The sequence below is a fragment of the Pomacea canaliculata genome, linkage group LG1 (genome assembly GCF_003073045.1).
Source record: "Pomacea canaliculata isolate SZHN2017 linkage group LG1, ASM307304v1, whole genome shotgun sequence".
Taxonomy (NCBI): Eukaryota; Metazoa; Mollusca; class Gastropoda; order Architaenioglossa; family Ampullariidae; genus Pomacea; species Pomacea canaliculata.
Genome location: NC_037590.1, coordinates 37,735,796 through 37,761,339, shown reverse-complemented (window position 1 = coordinate 37,761,339; position 25,544 = coordinate 37,735,796). Strand labels below are relative to the sequence as shown.

Sequence of the window (25,544 nt, the reverse complement as noted above, 5' to 3'; positions counted from 1 at the left end):
GTTCCTGTTCAACTTCAGGCCTCAACTAGGCCGGACGGGCGCTTCGTTTTCATGTGAAAAGCCAGCCAGACCCGGAGCACATCGGGGCTGCTCTCATCAGTTCGGACATATACCCACCGCCATGTCTACCAGCCAGGGTACGCAGGGTACGGCGCATCCAAAGCCCAGCCGGAAGTCGGTGTCGTTGAAAAAAATGGCCACCCGTCTGTTGACTCGGAAGAAGACACGAGCCGTAAGTAGTCACCTCCCTTCATGCATGCCGGTTGATAACGTTTGTGCATCAATGTGAACCATCAGCAAGTACGGTGGTCACATGAGGCTACAACCGCTGTTTTCTTTGTTGCCGTGAGTTGTCTACCATACTAGTTCTCTCGTTCACCATGCGGCACGAGTGGTGGTCTGTATAAATACAACCTTGTTTATTTGTTTGTTTACCGCCTACAGTCCCCGCGTCTGTTATATCCACCGTAAGATGCCATAATCGCTGTTTAGTTTTTGTCGATGTCTGACATCTTCGCAGACTCACATAACTTCTCTGTTTCCCTGTTTTCTCACTTCGCATCATTATAATCGTGCTGTCTGGGAATCTCGTGCTGTTTGGGAATGTCGCGCTATTTAGGGAGATCCTGTTGTTTGAGGATATCCTGCTGTATGTATGTATCGATGCTTGAGAGGGCAAGAAGGGCAAACTAGACAAGACAGATATACGGAAGTGAGAGAAGTGCAGGCTCATTGTTTTTCACGAGAACAGACTATTGTATTGTGATGCAAGGTTTCCTTATAAGCCTTTGTCTCACAAGTAGACTGCCGTGTCTCACCCTTTGATCGGCTTTGCTGTTGGATATGATGCTACTAAACTTTATACTGTACATCTTTGTGTATCGTCACTTATAAGTGTACACTTAGAGTTATAACAACCTACCCCTGTCACACAGTAACTTTGTTCAGTTTCCACTTTCATCAAAGGAACAGATTGCATTGTTGCACATCTTGATATAGCTTCACTTATAAATGTACATCTACAGTTGTAAGAACAGACCGCATCACATAGCATCTTGGTATAGCTTCACTGATGGTTCATAGTACAGGCGGCTGTTTCATACAAATTTTGTTTGACTGAACTGTTCACTATTCAAACAGACATTTGTGACATGTGACACGATGGTGTGCTTTTTTCTGTGTGATAGTAAACCTGTCTTCCTTCCCTCTTCATGATTCTTGGTGGTATATCGCATTGGGTCTTAGCTGGGTACACAGAAATACGCCATATAGATGATTAATCTATAGAATGTGTATCCTTAAAAGGTTGATATTGTGTAATATTCTCCAGGCGGTCGTGAGGAAGATAACACGGGTACATGCTCTTGTTTAAAATTTCACACAAGAACAGACTCTCGAGCATTGTTGTAAATTATTGACACACTCAGAACACCAAAGAGCTCGACATTGAGGATGCCCCATAAATAAGGTTTGGGCAGTATATCGCGACTGGCTGGCTGTTTACATTTGAACAAAGCGCTGACTAGGCGCGATAAAGTCTGACAACATCTCTAGCAAACTGCTTCTTCCTGCTGTCTACATGATAACCCGCAGTCACTTCTTTCATAGATACGGGGGAGTAGTGCTCACCACAGAGGAGATGATAAGCTTCCATATTTCTCCATCATATGGTCGTGGTGGGGACCGCGCTAGACAACGAACACACCTGTGATGTCCAAGGAAAAAACAAATGGTGTCTGTAGCTGAGATAATGTTTGTGACATCCGCTCTCGAAAGAGTTCTTGCGAGCATATCGCCAAAACCTGCCACACAGTTTAGATACGAAACATTACTCGTGAACGAGGTGCGCAAAACGCTCAGAATATGAAAGGTGACGAAAAAATATACAAAAGTGATTGTTGTTGTTGTTCATCACAAGCCCGAACTGAACCGAATGAGAGAAAGTCTTAGCCAAGAAAGAAATACGAGTCAAACAATTTCTAACAGTATTAATAAAATTGCACTTTGAAGCAAATAGTTTATTCAACTTTAATTAACAGACAGTTGTTTCCTCCCAGTCGGGCTCTTGATCCCCCATGTTTCAGCCTTAAATTGAAAGCATTTATTTCAGCTGTGTGAAGGCAGCTTTAGGCTTCCTGTTTCCTGTGTTTGGAAAGATAAAGCCTCAATTTGATCTTTGTACTTCGTGGGCATGAAAGATTTCTCCGATTAGGGTACATGTCACTTTAGTGTTTGTCTCCGGAAATTGTCACTTCACATTCACACGTGCTCGTGTGGGGGGACAGGTGAACGAAGAACAGTTAGTGACGGCAGTCCTCCTTCCCACCTTGATGACGGTATCCATTTATTCAGTGTTTTATGATTGCATCCACTCTTCCCTGCTTCATGGTCACAACATGTGCCTTTGCAAGCCCAAGATAAGCCGAGTGGCTAACAGTGTCAAACGAGCCGCTGTTGTTAAACTCTAGTGGCTTTCCACAATGTTGCTTAAACTCTTGCTTTTGGCAGCCCCTATGGCAGTCACTGTTCTACTGACGACCTCACGTTCGACAGTGAGTGGACGTATAAACGAGGCATGCCTGCCCTCTCTTAATCCTCATTTTTACAACATCCACCCGTCCTCCACCCCGAATAAAGGACAAGTAGAGCTAATACCGACTCTTTTCTGATCACAGTATGCGAACAGTCGCTCGCTATGCCTACTTTGTTTACTTAAAAAGAGTAAATAATCTCTACTATCATTTCGATTCACGGGTATTTGGAACCCTCGGTCCCTTTTTTGGGACCTTAGAGAAGGTAAATCGTTGCCTTAGGGCAACTTGGAGGACTGAAGGACATGTGTATTGTCTCCGTAATCATAAAGCGGACACCTCAGCTATATCCTTACCCTGGGGATGTAGTTACAATGGAGTGGCAAAGATGCTCTACGGTAAATTAACATAAAGTATTTTTTTGTCGGATCTGGAAACAGCTTCGGAGGTAAGCCACCTGCTTCTGGTTTCTCTACTTTCTGATTTCTCTATCTGGCAACGTTTAGCCCCCCTTCGTAACTTCGGCCCCAGGTCGACCAAACTTGGTAGATTCCTACACCCTACCTACATTCCTCTGAATATCTTAAATAGCATAGACATTTTGTATGAAAAGAGTAGTTTGAAAGCACTTTGCAGTTCATTATTTATGTACTACACAAATTTCAGCGCCTTAAACTCAAACAGATGTTACAGAAAAAAAAATAACACTAAAAGTAAATATCATTTAGTCCATTTTCTCTCTAGTTGTCAAACATTAGTGAAGCGCAGAACATAGATTGTGTAGACTGTCCCTGGGTATTGAGAATACTAATTATAGACACCATAGAACTATACACTTCCTTTTTTCAAGAAGCTGGCCTACCTCGATGTGAACTAGGTGGTCTATAGTGAGCGTGCCCGCGCGCGCATGCGTGTGTGTGTGAGTGGGGTGGGGGTGTCAACTCAACAGCAACTTTATCCTTTGCGTGACAGGCAGTTTCTTATGTATTTCCCTATGCATTTCCTTATCGTTTGTTTTTGTTATACCTGACCTCATGACACCGTAAATGTTTCATAGCAATTATCTCGACGAACAGAAGAAAAAATGACTGTAGACAATGTTAAGCAGATTTTCTACTAAAATGAATGGAACAGCCATGTGGTCCCTTTAACCGTCCTAACAGTAGAAGTAACAGCAGTTGTTAAGATATATAATTTGTAGTAGCATGGATGGGTATAGGTGGATTGTTGTCTGTCTGCCAAGACCAACGCTAAGCTCTTGCGAAGTTCTCCGCTGTTAGTCTCGGCGAGCCTCAACAAAGAATATGACTAAACCGGAAGCTTTGTCGTCACATGCCTCGTTTTAGTAATTAATCTGAAATGTGAATAAACCGGAAGCCCTCTTGTATCATGCCTCGTTTTAGTAGTTAACTGGAAAAAAAATCGTTTGCCAGCAGCCCAGGGATATTCGTTCGTGGTATTAGTAAAGATGGGGGCGTAGTGGGAGGTAGCAACAGTTCTCTAAACCAGATGGTTTTATTTCTTAACACTTTTCTGTTACTAAAACGACACGGCTATATCTCAACAATCTAAAACACTTCAAGCGTTAAGAAACTTTCTGTTTTTTCTGTGCGAACCAACCAGCCGACCTACCAGTTAACCAACAAAAAGAATAAAAGAAGAGCCAAAAGCGGATGAGGATGGATTTATCTGTTACAATTCGTGATCTAATCAGTATTGTCATAACTATTATGTGGAAATAGTTAACAAAAAGCTCGAGTAGTCCACGACAAACTGGACAAGAAACTGGACATTTATTAGATGGAAGGAGTGAGAGGAAGTGAGTGTGTGATAAAGTAGGTACAGCGGAACCTCGGTTAACGAACTTAATCCGTTCTGGAAAGCTGTTCGTTATCCGAAATGTTCGTTATCCGAAACAATTTTTTCCATAAGAAATAAAGGAAATAGATTTAATGGGTTCCCAGCCCCTGTTGACTCGCTAATATTTGAAAGTTACAGGCTATATAGGTGTTTGTTTTAATGAGAACAGTTATAATGCAATATAAATGGAATTAAATAAACATAAAAACATTAACGAAAGCATTTAAACATCAGAAAACTTTCTGTTTTGACGGCGTGGGTGGAAGCAGGTGTGGGGAGGAAAGGGTGGAATTACTGCTTTGATTCCCCCTCCATGAGCACACGTGACATTATAAAATCGGGGATAACTTCCTTTTCTGTAGCTTTGAGGTTAAAGGTAAAAACTTGTCCAGTGTCTGTTCCGTCTGCCATTTTTGTAAAACTCTTGGGTAATACATCACATATCCGACAGACGCATGCCACCTTCATACTTTGAAATCATTTCCTTTTTCAATTCAATTGTTGGCCGCTTCCTTGTCATTACCTCACTACTATTATTTGCTCTTTGGAGCCATGATTGAGGATTATCTTATTAAAATAAAGCACAAAAATCACTAAATAAGAAGGATGCTCACAGATAAGGAACGACCGATCGTAACTGTGTCTCGAGCACGAACGATGACATGCTGGTCGGTCACGTGTAGTTCATGTGGCTGTTCGTTATCCGAAATTTTGTTCGCTATCCGAGACAAATTTTGGACGAAATTTTTGTTCGTTATCAGAGGCGTTCGCTATCCGAGGCGTTCGCTAACCGAGGTTCCACTGTACCTAAAAGACGAATGACAAAACACACTGTTGTGTTTTGTCTTTTTTACTTTGTATTTTAAATTATCTTATGACCCATATGACCTAACAAAAAAAATTAAACCCTCCTGATAATAAGAACGAGAAACCCATGACAGGTCTTCGTAATTTATTGAGTGAACAAACACGTGTGGACACAGAGTTTAGCATGTGTTGGACGCTGTGTTTGTCACACTCACCATTTTTATTTTTGTCAGTCTGTCTGATTGCCAGTGTATTCATCGTTTGTCTGGGAGAAAAAAGAAGCAAGTGAGAGAGATAAAAAAATGAATGTCTCCCTGTGCTTACTACTTTCCTTGTGTTTATTTGTATGCGCGCGCATGAGCAAATGAGCGATTTAGTACGAAAGTCTGTGTGGGCGATTTCCGGTACGAGTCCTGTCGAGCAAAAATATCATGCGTAGGCCAACTGATGGAATTTATTTCTGACATTATCTACTTATCGATGCTTTGCCTGCGATCTGCTCTTTTTTTTTTTTTTTTGTTCTTCAGACTTAAAAGATTTGCGCTCGTTCTCACCTCGTAGCTTCAAGAATTGTCATACGAAAAGTTCTTCCTTGCCCTCAATTTCCTTGAAAGTGAATACAAATCACTCAGATCGATACGTCTTTCCGGTGATTGTACTCGACATGTCCAAACTAGGATGCTCTCAGCTTCGACTTCCGCATAAGTGAGTCTGCCCATCACTAGGGCTCAGGTCGACGACTGCTGGCTGTGCTGCCATATTATCTACAGGTCCTTGTGCTGCGATGTCTCATCAACAGCAACCAGACGATCGCAAGGGCAACAGAAAGTCCGTGTCCTTCAGGAAGATGGCCAGCCGATTACTGTCGCGAAAGAAATCTTTCTCAGTAAGTGTGTGGTCTTCTTTTCTGTTTCATTAGGTTTTCAAAACATATTTGAAGACCCAGCAGTCAATAGGTCTGTTCACTAGCAGATATGAATGCATGTTCGGTGTTCATGAGTCTCAAGAAGGTAATGTGAGCGTTCATGAGTGTTCCACAAAAGTTTGCATGATCTCAATGTTCATGCTTACATCAATATCATCGGTGATATCACTACCACAAGGTTATCCCTATTCCCAGGGTAAAGAAACTGCTCTGTTTCGTGTGAAAATGTTTTGCCATCGTCGTGCCAGCCTAACACCTGAATCAGCAAGCCTGACGATCGTCTGATGATGGTATCTGCAAAGGGACCGATGATTTCTCGTCGCCTAAGATTCTTGCTTCGGCTACCCGACTGTCTCTGGTCTTGTGAAGACCGGTCCTGTTGTCTTGTTGTCATGTTTCCCCGGGGTAAATAAACACTTGTCAACAAGACAGGGTGATACCCACATAGAATTATCTCAGTGTAATTGCTTGTAAGGCTTCAAATAAACTTTCATAAATCGTCAGTCTGAATATCATGATTCTGATATAGTTAGGAATTTTTAAAAAATTTCATAGTGTCGTAGTATGCAGTGCATGCTATAGGGCGCACCCCTGATATATATATATAGAGAGAAGTGTGATATACCAGAGCTGTGTCATAGTTTCAGAAGAAGGCTACAACAGCAACACTTCCGCATCACTGGATGAGCGTAGGTTGCTAAGCCACTACACAGATAAATAAACTGGAGATAACTTTTAAAGTCTCACCAAAAACATGTGAAGGACTGTGTGCTTCGGGGATTAAGCTAAATTATCTTTTTTCACTTCAGAAATAGCACCTAGACGACCCGGGTAAAAACCTAGTCTAAACATACACTGGCACTTACCGGAACCCGATATCTGATCTCGCTCTATCAGTCTCTTCACACGCTCATGATGAGCATAAGTTCCTCAAATCAGGAAGAACACTTAATTAAAAGCGATGATGTGTAATCCCTACTTATGTCTGTTGCACGCATCCTGGGACGATAATAGGACACACCCGGGTATGCATAAACTACAAATGTATATGTGATAGCGATTCAGTTGCCATTTTATTTTACGGTTTTGGTTTTTTTTTAAAGTGCGAGCAAACTGTAAAAGTACACTGAATAATGGTTATGTGGAAAGAATAGAATGTTATAGACTAGAGACTTCTATTTCAAATGTCATAATGTAAATAGAGATTGCCTAGTGATGTGTTAAATAAATATGTACGTAAGTGTGCATCGTAAAAAGTAAACATTACCGAAGATTTTTGCTCCCTTTTACAAGCTTTTTTTTTTTTTATGACACCCGTGATCGGAAAGGGAGGGATCACTATAAAATTGTTTAATTAGATTGAAATCAGTAAATATATTGACGACCTCGCTATACTCTCGTTTAGAAAATAAGATGAACAATTATGAAAACAATTAGATGCAGCTATCTAAAGGACAAAATCAAGGATTTTGTATTCTACTGACACACGACTAAGTAGTGGTAAAGTTGTGGTATGATATAATTGCACTGGAGACAGTAAGCCACAGGGGTCAGATGTCTCAGGACACATGTACCTTCAACTGATATCTGCGGACCGCCAGGGATTTCCCGTCGACTTGGGGAAGATTCCACACAGCGCATGCGTAAAACGAGAGAGGGCTCAGGTCTCACTAACCACCTGGGATGTGCTGGAATGTGATCAGAAATTTAAAATCGAGATGAAATTTGCCCAAGTCATCGGCGAATCTCCGGTGGCAGAAATGTTTGCCCTCAGGGTTAGGTCCGTACGTTTTGCAGCATGTCTAATTTCGAATTTGTAAGGGAGTGCACAGCCACAAAAGGCGTTACCTCCCGTTATAAGTCAGAAGGTCGTAAGGACAGCAATAAGGACGAATATTCACTATCCGGTGACTGGAGCGTGAATAATAGCCGAGACCTGTAATTTGCTCCGTAACCAACTTGATCTCCTCCGACTGCCAAGGAGCTTCAAACCCAGGTTCTAGGGGGGGGGGGGGAATTGTGTTTTACGCCGTGTCAGCAGCTTAGGTTATATTACGGCAAGCAGCCAGCCCTGTAAACAGATGCCTTAACAGAGAAAGAACAGCGTGCCCGAGACGAGAAATGAACTCAGGGCAGCCAACCTTCACTGTATTGATGACAGGCGCTAACAGCGCTAACCGTTGCGCCACCGGACCGCTCAGGTTCTAGGGAGGCAAAGTAAGAAGAAACAGCTCTGGCTCACAAATGATATCCTAGATCTCTGTGACCAAACGAGAAAGAGGGAAGAAAAAGAACCAAAGGAGATCAGGTCAAAGAAGAAGAAAGAGAAAACAGCAGTCCCGAAACAGCTTCCAAAACTGCAACATCAGGAAAGGGATAAAGTCAGTTAAGGAGACTGGTTCACTAAGTCGATGGACTGAATATTGCAATGACCTGTACAACTTTGAGCAGATGACAGGCACTAATGTCTTCCAGAACAATAAGACTACAAGCAAAGAACCTGCACACCTATCGTTACTACGGAAAGACTTCGAGACAGCCTTAAGCAGTCGTAAGGAAGAGAGTCACCAGCTTCTCAATCAGGGTGTGGAATAAACAAGGGCCCTTACTGCTCTGGGCCAAAGAACAGATTCAATTTCTAGTCAAATCCCTTTTGAAAGAAAATAATTAACAATACCAAAACTACACAACCATGAGACTTATTAACCACACGAGCACCTAACCCAGCCCCTTCTTCTTTGAAGGAAAGACGACGCCGAGAAGGACAGAAGGAAAAACTGTGAAACGAGAAAGAATGCACGATACAGGAATTGCTGGCACGAGTGAACACATGCATGTGGCGAGCCTGTAAGCAGCTCCGTCTATGCAGTTGTTTATCCTACCCCTTCCCCCATTCCCACCTGACAGACTAGTACCAGCGGACCGGCATAACCGGTTGTAAACTGATCCCTGCCATAGGATTAATAAATGAATCAATAGATGACAAAGCTAATGTCATACAGTCTAATCCGTCGCCTTCAAAGCTTCTACAAAGTTGCGCGCACACACACACATACGCACCCACCATCCATCCATGCTAGACTAAGAATGTAGGAAGTTACCCAAGGAGACTTTCCCGCACACTCAGCGACCACAACAACAGTATAGACAACAACCTTTGCCAGTGTAGGTCCCACACAAGGAAGCGGACACTGACGACTGAGTGTGGCGGGATGTGGGTTAGCGTGTAAGTCAGTGTGTTTGTGCAGGGTGGAGTGGGAGGGGAATCCCCTTGGCACTCGTCCCTACATGTTTGCTCTTTGACCCCCATGCTCTGTATGAATATAGCCCGAGGAACATGGTTTGTAAACTCAAGGACTGAGAAACCTGTTACTTATTCTAAAGACTAGCTCCTTCTTTAAAAAGAAAAAAAAAACTGGCATGTTCGTTGAAGGCAATAAACATGAGTGTTTTCCGTTGTGACTATAGGACCTAGGCAGCCTTGAAGAAGTGTGTTTGCACTCCTGCTTTCAATGTAAGCGGTTGGGAAATCTCCAAACACTATTTAAAGGGATCGGTGAATTGATACTGAACTAAGTTACAGTTGCGCTGCTATAGTAGTATCAATAGCAGTGGTAGTACATTTGTATTATCGTCATGATTATCATCTATATCATTGCCATATGATCTGTCTCAATGCGCTTCTACAAGTCAAATGGTGAGACGTTCACAAATGCTCACTCACACACACACTCGCTATGTTAACTTTACCAATTGTCTGAAAACAAGGAAGAATTATTAACCCAAGCCTGCCTTAATCTTCCTCCTCACCAATCCCTAAATAAATTTCCAAACTATATAATTATAGCTAATACCTAGAAAGGTTAACATGCTACTTTCCTCATTTCCTCCAACAGCATTTGCTTCATCTGATTCTGTGCGTGCACGCATGAGTTGGCTCTCGTTCTATCTTTTATTTTATGCGTGCACGCGTTTGCTCTTTGTGATTTTGTCTGTTTTTGCGGTGTAGCTGTATATTTTTGCGCAGTTTTTGTTGTGCAAATACTCCACGGGTCAATGTAATACGCAGTGGTCTTCAAAATGTCATGCCTGATGTAACCGTGCCAGGACTACTCTATGCATTCTAATGTTTCCCTTCCTTTTTAGCGCCCCCATCCTCTATATCTGTTCCCCTTTACAGTGACTGCAGGATAGGGGAGGTGTAGCTCGGTGGTAAGGCTTGTTATCCGAGGTAACGAAGGTCGTGGATGGGGATCCCCCCTGGGGCGAATGCAATTGCTCTGTATGCCAGGCACCATGGATGGACTACCTTGCTGTCATCTATTCCTTATCAGTGACTTTTCACACACTACCATCAAGCCATCCTTACAATTAACTGTCGTCCTGCTCAGGCTCAGTGAGGGAGCTCTTTCTCGAGTGCGCGCGCGCTCTATCCTCTCTATTTTTATTTTTTTTCCTCGGTCGTTCACGTCTTTCTCCTTCCGCTTTAGTCAACCAGCTCTTGCAGTATGCATACCGTATTTATTGTAATAAAATGTTCACTAAGATAGCTTTAAACTCGTTAAAAAAAAGTCATATGCTTCAGTGAACACATCCTCCGCCAAACCCCAATTTACCCTATTCCCTCCCTAGCACGCTTCAACAGACACAGGCACATTAGAGAACGAAAATCAGCATATACAGATGCATGGCAACTGGGCAACTTTTGTGGATATAAGGCGAGAACAAGGAGGCTAACCATAAACGCGACTGCATGCTTCGGATGCTTTGGGATCAAATATGTCGAGAAGGGACACAATAACGGAATGGACTTGATGCTGCAGAAGTAAAGATGAAGTTAATGACTGAATATGACACAGGCAGGAAATGTAAATAAACGAGATAATTAAGGCAATGGAACATAAATACTTTTTGTTTAAGCATGCGACCTTAAATCAGACAAACCCTCCAACAAAGACGTCTCCATCTAGGCCTCCTCTTGTCTTTTTCTTCAATGACTCCGACTTACAGAATTAGTACCGATACAGTATATAAATTTGTATTTTTGAACCTTTCATTTTTCAGCTATAATACGTAAATGCCAAGTAATGTTAGAACATGAAATTGTGTGTCCTACATTTACACACATGCTAAATGGATGTATTTGCGTGTATGCTCGTGCACAGGCTGTGCGTTTGAGCGTACTTGTGTAACCCTGATTTTGAAGAGTAGCACTTAGCTTAAACATGATTATCTTCATACTTTGTGGTTTTCCACTCATCAGAGACTGCCACAGTGCAATCTTCGCCTATCAGTTTTTTTCAAGACCCAATCTCTAAAAAGCCGGCATGTCAACAGTTGCTCTATCACAGACTCGCGTGTCTGTTGTTGAGATCCCGAGCTTTCCTCAAACTTCCTTGTCTGCATTTAACTTCCGTGTACTCTGTCGCACAGACCCATGTTGACTCTTTTTACTATAACCAGTATGGTCGAGTCATCGTGAGATCCTTCTAGTGGATTTCTTTGCAAAAAAGTGAATCCTACTTTTAATGAGATGCCGATTGCCGTGATAAGGGATCATAACAAGATATTTTATTACAAAGCAGTCTCGAGTTTTTTGTTAAGCAACTATTGTTCATTTCTATTACTCCTATATCAAATATCACCCAAGCTTTTAATGCTGTTTCTGCTGGGATTATTATGTTTATTTGAATTTTTTTCCAACTTCCTCCAATGAGCACGGTATTAAAACTTGTCTTGACCATATATGACTGACAAAAATAAAAATATGAAATACCATTTTCATCTTGGTACAATCAAAAAGCACTCATGGGTGCACGGCGCCACTTGGTAATGGTTTTACCATGGACTGGAACTCGAATCGTTATTCCATCGCCAAGCCGTAGTAAACACGACGAGGACGACTGTAACAGGCAGTTTGAAGACACAATTAAGTTCATGACCTTTCTACGGTATTTGATAAGGTAAGGTCGTCCCATAACCTTTAAAGGTCGTTTGGGGAGTGAGGTGTTAGAGACCCCACTTTTCTCGGGGCCAGCTTTTTACATGAGGGTGGTGCCCATCTCCTCTCCCTCGCTGCCTTACCTTCCCCGACCCTCTATGGAGTCAGGTACCCATTCCCTTCAGCTGGGTCGACTGGGGGAAGTTTGCTGCGCTTATCGGGAATTGAACCAGCGCGCTCTCGGTTCGGACGCCAGCGCTCTAACCACTCGGCCGTCCGCTTCCCCTTGATAATAGACATGTAATTATGCATCTAGCGAAATGTCAGGTTGGGCGTCGCGTTTAGGATGCTAGAAGGGGGAATTGCGTACCTCGATATTTTCCTAGCTCTGATTACCATTACCGAAACTTTCGATTATATATTGTATGCCACATGCAATCATCGTTATAAATGTTTATGAAGAGTTCGAACCTATTATTTCTGTAACATGAAGCACATGGCGTTTACCGCAGAAAAGGCCACAACAAAATCAGCAGTATCGCCACGTTAGAATCTTCAGATATAATGAAACATAATCTATGAAAATCACTAAAAAGGAAAGGTTTCAAATCACTGAACTCGTATGAACCTCATTTAATGGCTTTCTCAACAGCAAGCTGACGTGCTTCGGAATTTCAAAATGTCCCCCCGCCAGCCATTGTATTTTACTTTGACCTGTTACAGCCAGTCCTATTGGCTGCAAGTCTGACTAGGAAGGACAACAAAATGTGTCGTGAAACATGATTGGTTCAGTCTTAGCGGACTTTCCTACCTCTCCCTTCATGTATGCCAGTGCAGACGACAACCTTTGCAGACAAACCGCGGCTGTCAACTGGTGCATCTGGGATTTTACTACCTGTGAATCGTTTTGTGTTTCTAACCAAGTCCTACTGAAAGTAAACCAGTAACATCAGCTACTGTTTTAAAGTATGGAGATCTTTTTGAGTTAAGGATGTCATCCAGTTGTGAAGTGCAATTCTGCTTATGAGACGGCATTGTGTCTGATATCCCCAACGGATTGTTTTGTGTGGTGATGAACTCACTGTATACTAAAGATCGTGCATACTGAAGAATCAGGTACAAAGTCATTAATATTTTCTTACATGTCTGGAGTGCTTTCACGTGATTTTTATTAATTTGTTTTAATCTACTAAAGTGTATGTCGATTTCTTTTACAGCCTGTTACGATCACGTGTATGATCGCAGGGACATCTATGTCACCGTGTACGTGTCTTCAGTCCCAATATAATCACTTGGGGTCATAATATTATCTTGATATGATGAATATTTTCCTTTGCCTTCACGTGCATTCATCCACGATCTTACACACACACACACAAACACTAATACACAACAGTAAATTAAGACATGCAATGTAACAATTAACCACATAGCATTTCCATCATATCCCGTATTTGTCAACCTTACCTCCACTGCACCATATATCATCTCATAATTGTCAGGCTGCACGTCTGACACCCACAAGTTACGAGCTTGTAAATATAAGTATTAACTTTTTGGGTTGTACAATATTTATAACAAATAAATGATCATTCCTTTTTCGTTTGCTTCTGTTGCTTCAAGTACAGAATTTGCACAGATGAAAACAACTAGTAGATTTGAGGGTAGTTTATCCTCATGTGGTTGATAAATAGGCTTGAAATAATTAGGTTCGATCTTTTCTTTCACTTTTCAGACTCTATCACCTGTGCACATGTGTCTGTGTGCACAGACACACATACATTACACATATAATTAGAACATGACATACGATTATTTATTAAAATGCATTGCATGTTAAAGAGTATTCAGTGTTTTTGTTCACTATTCTGTTATGTTATAAAACTTGTTCCTGGTAAGTAGTTCATTGAAATATCTAAAGATCGATATAAAGCTATTTAATAGTACCTATAGTATCTACAGAGTTGACATTTTATTTGACAAAATATGAGTGACAGATTTAGAAGCATTATAATATTTAATAACATTCTTATGTGCAGTGTGTAGTAACTGCACCACTGCCAGTGCCACGACGCAAAATGAGCAAAGGTGATTTTGAATGTGAGGGCATTGCCTTCATTCAAACAAAAGATGCCTTGGACTGGGCAAAGTTCCTGCAAAGCAAACTATACAGTCCTGACTACAACATCAGAACAACACTCTATAGCCCCGATCATAGTGATATTAAAAATGTGTTCCTGAAAGCTAACACCTGTGCTGTGCTGGTGTCACCTATGATGCTGGAGGCAGAAAACTCGGACTTCTGGAGAAGGTGCAAAGACAAGTTTCATTGGCGAACTGTGTTCCTGCTTCTTGGTGTGGACAAAGCTGAGCTTGGAGAGGACATGCGTAGAAACATATCTAGCTGCAAGTTGATGTCAGTGGATGGTAGTCCAGATACCGTGAAAAATACACTTGTTAAGCTCATAGAGGTCTATGAATCAACGGAGGATCCCTCAAAGTCCTCTACAAAAGAATGGGAAGATGAAAAAATTTATGACTATCCTCCCCCTCCAAGGCAATTAAACAGTGTTGTAAAAGTCTTGCCCACTGTAATTTATGAGGTAATTTTTTTTTTATCATCAATTTAAAAAAAATTAAACTGGAAACGTTTTTTCTTCTTTTTCTGATTTTACTGACATTTATAATTCTCTAATCACATTCTGAAAAGTATAGATTCATTAGCAAATTATATACTATGTCTGGTTGATTGTATAATTATGGTGAACAGATTAAACGAAAAAAATTTTTTTTTAAATGACTCATTAAAATCCAAAACTTATCTTGGCAAGGGAGAGAAGGACTAGAGAGAAAAGGCTTTGCCTGACTCAGTTTGTGCATAAATTACTGTAGACTACAATGAATGAAATGAGTGAACTATGATCATAAATGTAAAAAAATATGAACAGCATTCTTGAACCACATATTAACCTTATCTGCCATATCTTAAGTTCACCCCTATTGTTGGGAAAAGAGGAAACAAAATGTTATAAGAAAACAATAGTAAAGCTTTTTAAAACGAACTTTGTATGATTTGTCGTTGCAGAAAAGCACAGCTTATCCTCATCCTATTGCACAGAACTAAATATATTATGTTTTAGAAGTTCATTTATTTTCTTTGTTCATTGTGTTTGATGCACATAACATGTTAACATACATTTGTCCCTTAAACTTCTTATTGCATGTCTGTTATAACAATAACTCTTATTAATTTATGGTCGACAACAGAATGGTCGGGAAGCTTTAATAGTTCTGGAAAGGGAGGCAGAGCAAGAAGTTTACTTGCTGCAAGTTGGTAATCAGTCATCACATCCAATAAAACTGGATCATGTCGCTGGATCTGCGTATCTTGCAAAAATGCCAGGTGAGTAGCAGTTGTATATTGGATCCACTTGAACAATCAAAATAAATCAAAATAGATCATAACACATGATCAAATGTTGAATCTAAATTTTAAATTTCTTATTATGTGGTGAAAAAAAAAGCTCACAAGATAAACTATTCAGAGGTCTGGTGGTAGTTTCTTTCCTTGCCACTCCTACCCACCCTCCCCCTATCACTTCCACATCCATTAACAATGCCTGATCATGAATGTGGGTTACATTGTTTTATTGGAATGGGTTTTCCACTTCATATGGGTGTGTCATATTTGCTTGATGATTAGTAATGGTATATGAGGAACATTATTTCTAATTCTGCTGTATAACATGTAGGCTATAGGAATTTATGCATAATGCTGAACTGTCAGCTTACTACCCTCAGTGATTATCCTACTAACATTCTACTGTTAGTAGAAAGTACGTTCCCATTTATGCTTACTTCTTTCTAAAATGAAAATTCATAAAAATAGAATTGTAATTAAACAATAAATAGAAAAATAAATGCATGAAAATATAAGAGAATGGAGGAATTCAAACCTTCCGGGGGGGAAGATACTGGAACAATGGGAGATTAATGTTATAATTCTGTGTGTGTTTGTGTGAGATAAGAGCTCTTTGATAACACTTTCTCTTCATGATATCTGGCAGATGATGTAAATGGCAAGGTGGATTTTTTTGTGATGACTGGAGAACAGACCTTGAGCCAACTTACGCTAACCATTCAGACCCGACTGGAGCAGCTGGCTGCCCTTCTAGAGCAAGAAACTAGTCCTTTAGCCTTGCTCTGTAGTGCCATGGGCCTACCATCTGCCAAATATTCCAGTAATGAAGAACTTGACTCTTTGCTTGCTTCACGCCTGGAAGCTGTGCAGTATCCTCAGACGCTCAGCACCATATTGTCTGCTGATGAACACCTTTCATCTGGTAAGTTGTGTACCATTGTTGTTTACTTTTGATGATGATAACAGTGATGACAGTGTCATGTACAAAGGCAAAGTGTGTGTGTCATGTGAATGTTGGTGACAAATAAGAAATATGCATGTAGATTCATAACATTTCGTGAACACTTTCAGATCAAGAGAACTGTCGGTGGCCAACTTTCTCCACTTTGCAGCAGACTTTAATCTGAAGAAAGTGTGCAGTATTTTGATTCGCTACCCAGGAACAATTCATGCTGCCTGTACAGAAAACAGTGAAGGTCATTTTCCGTGCCAGCTGGCAGAAAAAAATGGCTTTTTAGAATTAAAGCAGTTGCTGCTACAGTATGTAGAAGACATGAGTAAGTCTGTTTATCCAGTTTTTCTCATTCTTTAGGGTGGTGGTGGGGTTGGGGTGGATGGGAAAAATTGGCAAAATCACCTAGATAAAAAGCTTGCTCCACTCCACTGTGACTTTGGTGCATTAACTTTTGGAAGTTAGGCCATTGCCATTTCATTTCATAGATATTATAGTCGGTTTTATGCATCTAGTAAGAGTGTTTGAAAAGGTTTAAATCATGATTGTAAGAAAATTGTTGGAGAAAAGGATTGCGTGGTACTTTACAGTTCTATTGTGCTATGTGGATTTTTAACGTTTAAGAGAAAACTGTGTATGAATTTACACATTTCAGAGAAATTAATTGTTTTATTTTATTTTCGCACTAATAAAGGATTACGGAGTGCTGCGGACAGTGGTGTCATGGTTGAGACTGTACCTCCTCCCAGTCCCCATGCTTCAGTTTCACCATACTACGTCAATGACAGCCGCTTTAAAACAGAAATTGATTCAATGTGTGGGAATGACTTTGATTCAGAATATGTGGACATGAGTGGATGTAAGTACTACCTTTACATACAAGTCATTTCCCATGCTATCATGTTTAGAAATATTTGAACAGTTGTCTAAAGGCATTTTCTTTGGAGTTCCGTTCTATGCTGTGTATAGCATGGACATTTTATTTTTTGCTTTCAAAAAGTGCAGCACTAACAATTATCTGCCTTTATTTGAACAGTGTGATAAGACAGGATCAATCAGTTATTTTGTGTAAATACAAGAAAAGAAGTTCAAAACTGACATGGATTGTGGAAGCAATAGAGTGCTGAATGTAAAGATTCCTGTGTTAAGTCCGATTTGTTAATGTGATGTGTTGAGTGCGACAAAAAGCTAAACAAGTTTATATCTTGTTAGAGTTCAATCTTCAGGTCAGTTGAAAAAATGTGCAGCACTTTCCTGAGACAGTAGCTTTGTCCATAGTTTAGGCAGGGTTTGACTATAAGATGAGAACATTGGATAATGTATAACTGTCTTGTCTTACATTTTTGTAAAGCACTGGTTACATTTTTATTTTTGTTGCTTGCTTACTGTTGAGATTATGTTTCAATAATTTTTGTTTTGCATAAAATGTTTTGTAGTAGCTTTGGTTTTCTCAAAATCTTTGCTAACAGCATAATAGAATTCACAGTTGCTGCTAATCTTTGTAAACATTACTGGATAATTTCTTTTTGCTTTTTAAATGATAACCTTTTTTCTCTTTTGATGAACTAATTCTCTTTTCTTTAAAGAAAACATTTCACTTAATAGGCGTTTGAGTGTGTGTATGAGAGAGAGATCCAGTGGATTCATATGTGTGCATACACAAATATTCATACAGTTTTGTGCTTGCACACTATGGAAGGTAAAAAGCATACTATACAATATACTTAGCACTGTGACCCTTTCATTTTTCTTCTTTTTATACTAACTTAGATTGTTGCTGTGACATTGCTTTGCTGCACTTTATGCTTGCCAGTGTCTCCAAAGGTAGCTGATGAGGCTTTATGTGAATTATCAGCTATACCACAGCAGAATTCCTTGTCTTCTGATAGCCCATCTCCATGCAAAGGCGTATTTGGTAATTCCAAATTCTCTAAAAGGTTGCACATTACACATAGCACTAAAAATATTTATAGTTTAACATTTTTTTCTAATATACTAATTTTTGGTAGATTTACAGAAAATGTACTGGCATCTTTTTTAATGCTATTTCCATGATGTTGCTATCTAATTCTTGTACTTCTTATGGTATAAAAATGTCATCAGTAGTCACACCTTTTAAAAATTTTACTTTTTTCTCATTTTTAAGCCCTAACCACTCTTAGATTAAGTAGTTTAGATACAAACTCTAAATTTATAAAATTTATTGAATGTATAGTGCTGGATTCCTAACTTAGCATACATATATGTACATAAATTGCAGCTTCATTTTTTTTTCTTTTTTTCCCCATTTAGATAAACGATACTGCAAGCCACGATCAATGTCAGAAGGCAATGTGAAGACTCCTTATTCCAGGGAGAGTTTTGGTTAGTTGAAGAGCATTGTCTAGTACATTTTTAACTAGTCAGTAGTTCACGAAGTGCTTCTCATTCAAGTCTGCTGATTTGTTGAAATAATAGAGTCCTTTAATAAAGGTTTTAAAGAACAAAAACCAACTTCTCTTATATTAATTTAAATGAAATACTAACTTAAATAGTCACTTACAGTTTGATACTTTTAATGTTCAGGGATGTTGGATCTATATTATATATTATTGGTAGGGCTTATTTTCTTTAGTATAAAAATAGAAGTTGCTTCTTTAATTGATTTCGCTTTTTCAAAGCCATAATTAATTTCTTTGTTATCTTTAGGCACAACATCTATTAAGGAAGAGGAGGATGAAAACCAGAGCAGCTCACCTCCTGAACTCATGCCAAAAACTGCCTTTCACTCTTCATTTGTTAACAAAAGACATGGCGCATTCCGACCAAAGTCAAACACATCAGAACTGTCAGGATATGATGTTGAAGACCAAGACTCTAGTGATTCATGTTCAGAGACAATAGTAAATAGTCGAATATCATGTCAGTCTACAATCTTCAGTGCACATGATACCAATCTAGATATTTTTAAGGTTGGTGAGGAGAAACATGAAAGGCTGAGTCATGGCTCTTCTGAGACCTCTAGCATTATTTCTCAACTAGAACTCAGAGGAGCAGCAAGTGATAGTTTTACGGTAGGTGTAAATATGAAAAACTACGCGTGTTAAACTAAAGTTCTAGAAGCATCATTAGCTTTGTGTTGTTAATTTGATGCATTTTTCAATATTCTTGCTTAAAATGTGGGCTGTACCTGGTTTTGGATTTTTCTTTCCCTCATTCCTATCCTTTAACTGTTCTTTGTTTTTACACTTGTGATTTTACTAGGACACTTGAACATTATACATATTTTTACCTTTTTTTTTTGCAGGATACTCCAGTACTGAGAAACAAAAACTCAAAACGAAGCAAGTCAGTGCAGGATAAAATTTCACATTTTTTCAAGAAGATAAAACCATCGCGTAAGCAATCATCAAGTGACGGTGAATTGCAAACAGCAGCCAAAGCAGGAAAGGTATGTTATTAACGTGCTAAGCACAGAGATGCATACAGTAGGAAGAGTTTTGTAGTGGATAAGATTGGATCAACGATTTTTATCTTCCTTGTTCATTAAACCTGTTATGCTGGCTTAGTCAGATGAGGGGGAGGAAGGTTGGGAAGGGTGGAGAGTTGGTGTGTGTATGGGTGTGTGCTAGAGAGTTACATTTCCCAGATTTGTAATAATATTGAGAAGTTTCCTGGCAGAGGACTTTCAGAAACTGCCCAGAATCTTGAGGTATTTCATAGGGTCAGTGCACTCTAGAAGCTGTCTCCTAAACTTAACAAATTATCATCATCATTGTGCATGAAGCTTATGTCCCCTTCACTTTTCTACGGCATAGGTGTTTTGTCCAGAAGTTACTTTTTTCATAGTGGGATAGAGGCTTCATTTATATATATATATGATACCCTTTTACCATTTTTTTAAATTAAAGAAACTTTGACAAATTTTAGTGTATGTACTGTTTCAATAATAAAAATTGAATATTAATAGTTTGAAGCAAAGTTTTAAACCTTAAATGAAATAAGATTTGCATGTAGTCTACATTTACTTTTATTTTGACAATTAATCAAGTTAATTTTGCTTACTGTCATTGCTTTTATGCAATGCGTTATATCGATGTTGATTGGGATTATACTGCTTTGATGCATGTATCTCTTATTAGTTCTGTAGTTTCATTGCTGAAATTGTCACTTAATGTTCCCCACCACCAACCCTATGCAAACTATGACAAAGAGTCATCTTAGCTAGATCAGAGATATTTCAACTCATGTGTATGATTCATTCAACCATTTGTTCTTCTTTATTTAGTTTTTGATATCAGATGTCCATTGTTTCAGAAACCCATTATCTACACAAGACAGTCTGCAGGCAGTGATCCTGGTCAAACATCAAGTCTCAAGAAAAGTGATTCACTGAGTATGTAATGATCTTTTTCATTCAAACCAGTTAAGTTTGTAAAACATCAGCAAAAATATATGCCAGATAGAAATTTTTGGCCAGTAACTTTATTGTTTTGATCTGTTATTTTAATATTAGCTCTACCTCTCTTTCTTCCTGAGTATTGGATTCATTATATCTATATGTATTGTTCCATTAATTTTAGCACTTGTTCTGTCATGATGTTTGTTTTCTCTTGCTTCGTTACACTATTGTTGAAACTTTGAGGGACAGGCATGTTTCAAATCAGCTGTTTATATTGTCATATCATGCAACTTTTATTTATTGTGCCTATGGTTGTTTGCAGGGTCATCTGCTTCATCTGAGGTAGAATGCACTAGAGATAGCGGTGCTGTTTGTGATGAAGAGAGATCTCCAGTAAGTCTGTCCTTCTATATTTTCATTGATATTTTCTTTTATTTTTTTTAGACCTGTTTGTCTTCCTGCATTTGTTTTAGAAATAGAATTGGTTTGCTGTGCTGGTGTCTTAGAGCTAGTGTGGCAAGAAAAACTGTGTGATATTATGCACTAATGTTGGTTGCAGTTTTTTGGAACCAAAAAACAAAACAGCCTAACATAGTGTAGTCAAAAGCAGACAACATTGACATTTTTCTATATAACTTTTTCATAATTTCATAAATTTTAACCAAATTTTCTCAACAAGAGACAATGCTTGCATTTGACAGCTGAGATTCTCAAAATGTAGAACATCACTTACCAGTAGATTTATTTTATCTTTATGCATGAAACATTGTGCTTTGTGTCTGTGCATTATTTCTTTCTGCTTATATCTGTAAATTGCTTGACCTCACACATGGGAAATCAATACAACAGAAGCAAACATCCAGCCACCAGTATTTCCTAGATATGTGTAATTTCTGCTGGTTTCCACACAGGTAATTCAAAGGCACAGATTCAAAATCCCTTCAAGTTTTGCAGTGGGTAGAAAGAAAAACACCACAATGGTAAACTAATAAATTGATTTCATCGCATAGTTGCACTTTTGTCTCATCTATAAATGTATTCAACTTAAAAATATATAACATTTGAGTTATATTTTTCTACACAAGGGGCATTTTTTTCTTAACCATCTGCTGTGATAACTTACTTAACAATGCTGAGAATGACTGACTAATAAATTTCTAGGAAGCGAATACAGTATTACTAATAGCTTTATCTGATACAAGACTGTGCCAGTAGCTACTAAATAATAAAGGATTTTTTCTTTAAAAACTTAAAATTGTTAAACAACATTCTTAAGTTCATAAGGGCTTAGTGCTTGTATTATTCAGATCTTTTTAGGCTCAATTATGAAGAACTGTTTCTCAAAGGCATCTATATTTAAAGATATGGTTTATTTCTTGCTTCCCTGCAACACACACGCACACTGGCAGTCCTGGTGTGGGCATACTTTCCCTATTAGTATGTTAAAGATATCTAATTTGCATGAATGTTGCCAGAGTGTAAAATTATGTAAATTTTTAGTCTGAAGAAATGTATTCTTTATATGAGAAATGGCTGTTCTGATCATTAGCCACTACACTCTTATTATCATTAATTTAGTGCACAGAGTTAAAGTATTTGGTAACATTAGTATTTGCTGAAATTTGACTCACCACCACAGAATGGATCTTGTCGGAAATTTGAGATTTGCAAATTGTATATTTTTAAAATGTACAGGTTTTCACCTTTCTTTTGATACTAATGTTGTTCTCCTAATCTCAAAATTAAGTTAGTTATAAAGGTTTGAAGAGTACAAGTCAGAGGGCATAAAGTTGACCCTAATCACCTACCTGAGCCTCTGCTAAGAAACTGCTCAGTGTGACTTAAGACTCACTTCGTGGTGGTGGGTCACAAATGTTTAAGAAGAGAATAGCAGGTCATAGAAATGGTTCTATTTGTGATGAGAATAAAATGATGCATCTCTAGATACCATTACCGTAAAAAATCCATATATGTGATGGATATTTCTGTCATTCTATAATAGTTCTTGGCATCTGATTACTATGCTCGTATTTGTTAAATCTTTAAATGATAACTAGCAGGAAATATCTGCATAACTAAATCTTTTACCTGTCTGAGTGCCCGGAAAGACAGGACACAAAACTTGTCAGATGGCACTGCCATATAAATTTTAGTGAAAAACGAAACCAAAGGAAACTCATTCAAGCCCAGTACAAAGATTTCTGGAATAATTCTAATTAACCAGCTATTTTTCGCTCCCTCTAGAAAAGAACCTGTATTAACTCATCCCTGGTTCTTATTTCTGTTAGCAGTCAGGAGTCTTAGCAGTTTTTGTCATATTTAGCTAATCGTTAGAAATGAGTTTTGCGTATTCCCCAATATAGACAATAATATGAGACTTATGATGGCATGCATTCACTTAGAAATTGCACTGTATTACTGTTGCAGAATCGCCGCATGTCCATCCGAGTGGAAAAAGCGAAACAGATGGAGATAAGGGAGCTTCCAACATTGCCTCCTAAAAGCAAACAGGACTCAAGGGAAACATTTGTGAGTTTCCTTTGAAAGAAGTGAACCACCTTAGGAACATTTTATTTCTTCAAGGGAAACCAGACATTTGTTTAATGGATGCAAGAAAAAGGGAGATACATTTAGTTTCGGTTGTGGGACACAACTGAATATTTTTCAGTCAAAAACTTCATTGTGCTGAGTCCCAAAAGAAGGCGTTGGGGAGAGACTGAGAAAGAATCATATTCTTGTATTCTGAACAACGAACATTATTCCTGTACAACAGAGATTCTCAATCTTTTTCGTAACTGTACCTCCACAGAGTGAACGTATGTCTGCGGGTACCTCTCACGCGTAAGCTAACGCATAAAAGTACTTATTTTCATAATGGTGTGTGCTTATTTATGTCGCTGTGTACCCCTGCATAACCTTTGCCGTACCCCTAGGGGTACCCATACCACTGGTTGAGAACTGCAGCTGTACAATGGTGGCAATGAATGAAACAGGCCACCCTTACACAGTGCATTTACGTGCATCTGTTTGTGTAAATGTATGTACACATATATGTATAGATATATGCACATATTCAGTATAAGTATGTGTAGCAGGAGTGCCACGAATTCTTTCAAGAGAAAACTGCATTTTGCTCTGAAGAATAATATCCTAGATCTTGTTTCTGTGGTAAAGTATTAAAATTGTGCACATTGTATAGCTGCCAACAACCTGCGTTTTCTCTTCAACGTTGTGTAGAAGTAGTTAATGTTTCAATGTGGGAGTGAGTGTGAGAGAGAGAAAAATATTAAAGAGTGAATCTGAAATTAAAAAAGGTATCTGCAGAGATATTTAATGGTTCATTCTGTCAGTGTATTCCTTGTTATGTTCTTACACTTCACATTAAGATAAGGTTGGCTGCAATATTAGTCTTTTGTTCATAAGACCTGTATATATCATATATACACATAGTGACAGTTTATTTATGTTTTTAACAACAGGTATTATGGGAGTCATTGCTATGTCTCAACTGTCTTATTCCTCTACCGTGAAAATTTCTATTCTTTGTTCCTCTCCTCTCCCAGTTTACAAACTAGCGCTAGTCAAACATTTCAATTCCTAAATTTCTAAAAATTTCAAAGAAATTTGATTTCATGTTAGCGTTTCCTAACATGATCACAATATTTCTTCCTATGTGAGGGCTTAAGTTCATCTACTGTGTGTGTGTGTGAAATGTGTGTTATATGTGTGTGTGGTATGAGTACGTGAATATTTTTAAGATATGATTTTCAGGCAATTGGTGTGTTGCTTGTGTTGGGTGCAAGGAGAAGCAATGTCTTATACTTTGTACTGTATGTACACTGTGTATTTCAGGGATGTTTTTCTCTTTGGTTTCGTCATTTTGGACACAGCGTACATGTATAAAAACTGTTTAAGTCTAATTATCTTCTGTGATCAAACACTTTTGCAAAACCACATTTGCACAGGTTATAATGTTAACATTAATATTTGCTGGCTCTGTTTTTCAGGTTTTTAAATGGCTTTTTCTATGTTGAGCAATAAAGTATTTTTTTATGGTATACAGTGTATGCTAATCTGTGAGAAACTATTGTTGAACATGTACACAAAGTGCTGTCATGGTAGTTTTAATTTATTACCAATGTTATACATAAATACTGTTTATTTATGTTTAGTGCTGAATTAAAAAGAATTGTTACTTGTATTATTCACACTGAAAATGATTTTTTATGTATTGAGACATCCAGAAAATCGAAAGGATGAAATGTGGTCAATATGCACTAAGGATATTCCTTTAAACAGTGTGTCTGTTCTGGGCCTAGATCAGGATTTAGGTCACATTGATACTTTTTAACAAGTTCTTTGTTCAGGGTAATGTATATATGGTGTATTTACACACTGATTGAAAACCTGTATTGTTGGCAGAATCAAGCACACATGTTGTACAGTTTAAAACAGGATGTTTTCTATTGGGAGTGATGAGAGTTTATAAGTATTTTATTATATAAAAAAATTGCTTTTACTCTTAAACTTTTAACAGACCTTGTTTTCCCATGTTTGCAATAAAGATGGACGTATTGCTCGACTCTGTAGTCAAAGTGTGATCCTGAGGTACGGGCTGAGAGAATTTGCTGGCTTTAAATTATGCGGGGCAACACGTTTGCTGGCTGGTTGCATGGATGGTTAGCTAGTTTGTTTAGGGAAAAGGTTGTTTAGGGAAAGTGCCTCT

The 25,544-nt window shown here is 38.7% G+C and overlaps 2 protein-coding genes and 1 long non-coding RNA gene across 5 annotated transcripts; 2 read left to right on the top strand and 1 right to left on the bottom strand.

Moving 5' to 3' along the window:
* LOC112565798 lies at positions 1–16,697 on the top strand. 3 transcript variants are annotated; one of them, XM_025241577.1, is made up of 5 exons: positions 1–232; positions 14,104–14,667; positions 15,332–15,467; positions 16,132–16,407; positions 16,557–16,697. In XM_025241577.1, exons 1-5 carry the CDS (start codon positions 122–124, stop codon positions 16,610–16,612), a joined length of 1,143 nt encoding a protein of 380 aa, XP_025097362.1. In that variant the 5' UTR covers positions 1–121; the 3' UTR covers positions 16,613–16,697. The 3 variants fall into 3 exon arrangements, with proteins under 3 accessions (XP_025097362.1, XP_025097372.1, XP_025097381.1); XM_025241587.1 differs by lacking the exon at positions 1–232 and adding an exon at positions 5,898–6,084; XM_025241596.1 differs by lacking the exon at positions 1–232 and adding an exon at positions 12,912–13,180.
* LOC112565807 lies at positions 1,400–12,770 on the bottom strand. The gene is made up of 3 exons (XR_003099497.1): positions 12,693–12,770; positions 11,900–12,026; positions 1,400–1,802 (listed from the first exon to the last, which is right to left on the bottom strand). It is a non-coding gene; the product is annotated as an uncharacterized LOC112565807 (long non-coding RNA).
* Positions 16,610–25,400, top strand: LOC112565791. The gene is made up of 10 exons (XM_025241564.1): positions 16,610–16,762; positions 17,132–17,296; positions 18,251–18,352; positions 18,730–18,801; positions 19,126–19,490; positions 19,724–19,867; positions 20,734–20,812; positions 21,141–21,211; positions 21,730–21,798; positions 23,246–25,400. Exons 1-10 carry the CDS (start codon positions 16,759–16,761, stop codon positions 23,360–23,362), a joined length of 1,188 nt encoding a protein of 395 aa, XP_025097349.1. The 5' UTR covers positions 16,610–16,758; the 3' UTR covers positions 23,363–25,400.
* The last annotated feature ends 144 nt before the right edge of the window (positions 25,401–25,544 follow it).

Excerpts from the sequence above, each read along its gene's own strand:
- LOC112565798 (XM_025241577.1), top strand. The coding sequence starts at position 122 with ATGTCTACCAGCCAGGGTACGCAGGGTACGGCGCATCCAAAGCCCAGC. Across the intron at positions 15,468-16,131 it reads GTATCTTGCAAAAATGCCAG|ATGATGTAAATGGCAAGGTG; the intron begins GTGAGTAGCAGT and ends GATATCTGGCAG. Across the intron at positions 16,408-16,556 it reads TGATGAACACCTTTCATCTG|ATCAAGAGAACTGTCGGTGG; the intron begins GTAAGTTGTGTA and ends GAACACTTTCAG.
- LOC112565791 (XM_025241564.1), top strand. Across the intron at positions 18,353-18,729 it reads TCCATGCAAAGGCGTATTTG|ATAAACGATACTGCAAGCCA; the intron begins GTAATTCCAAAT and ends TTCCCCATTTAG. Across the intron at positions 20,813-21,140 it reads CAAGAAAAGTGATTCACTGA|GGTCATCTGCTTCATCTGAG; the intron begins GTATGTAATGAT and ends GGTTGTTTGCAG.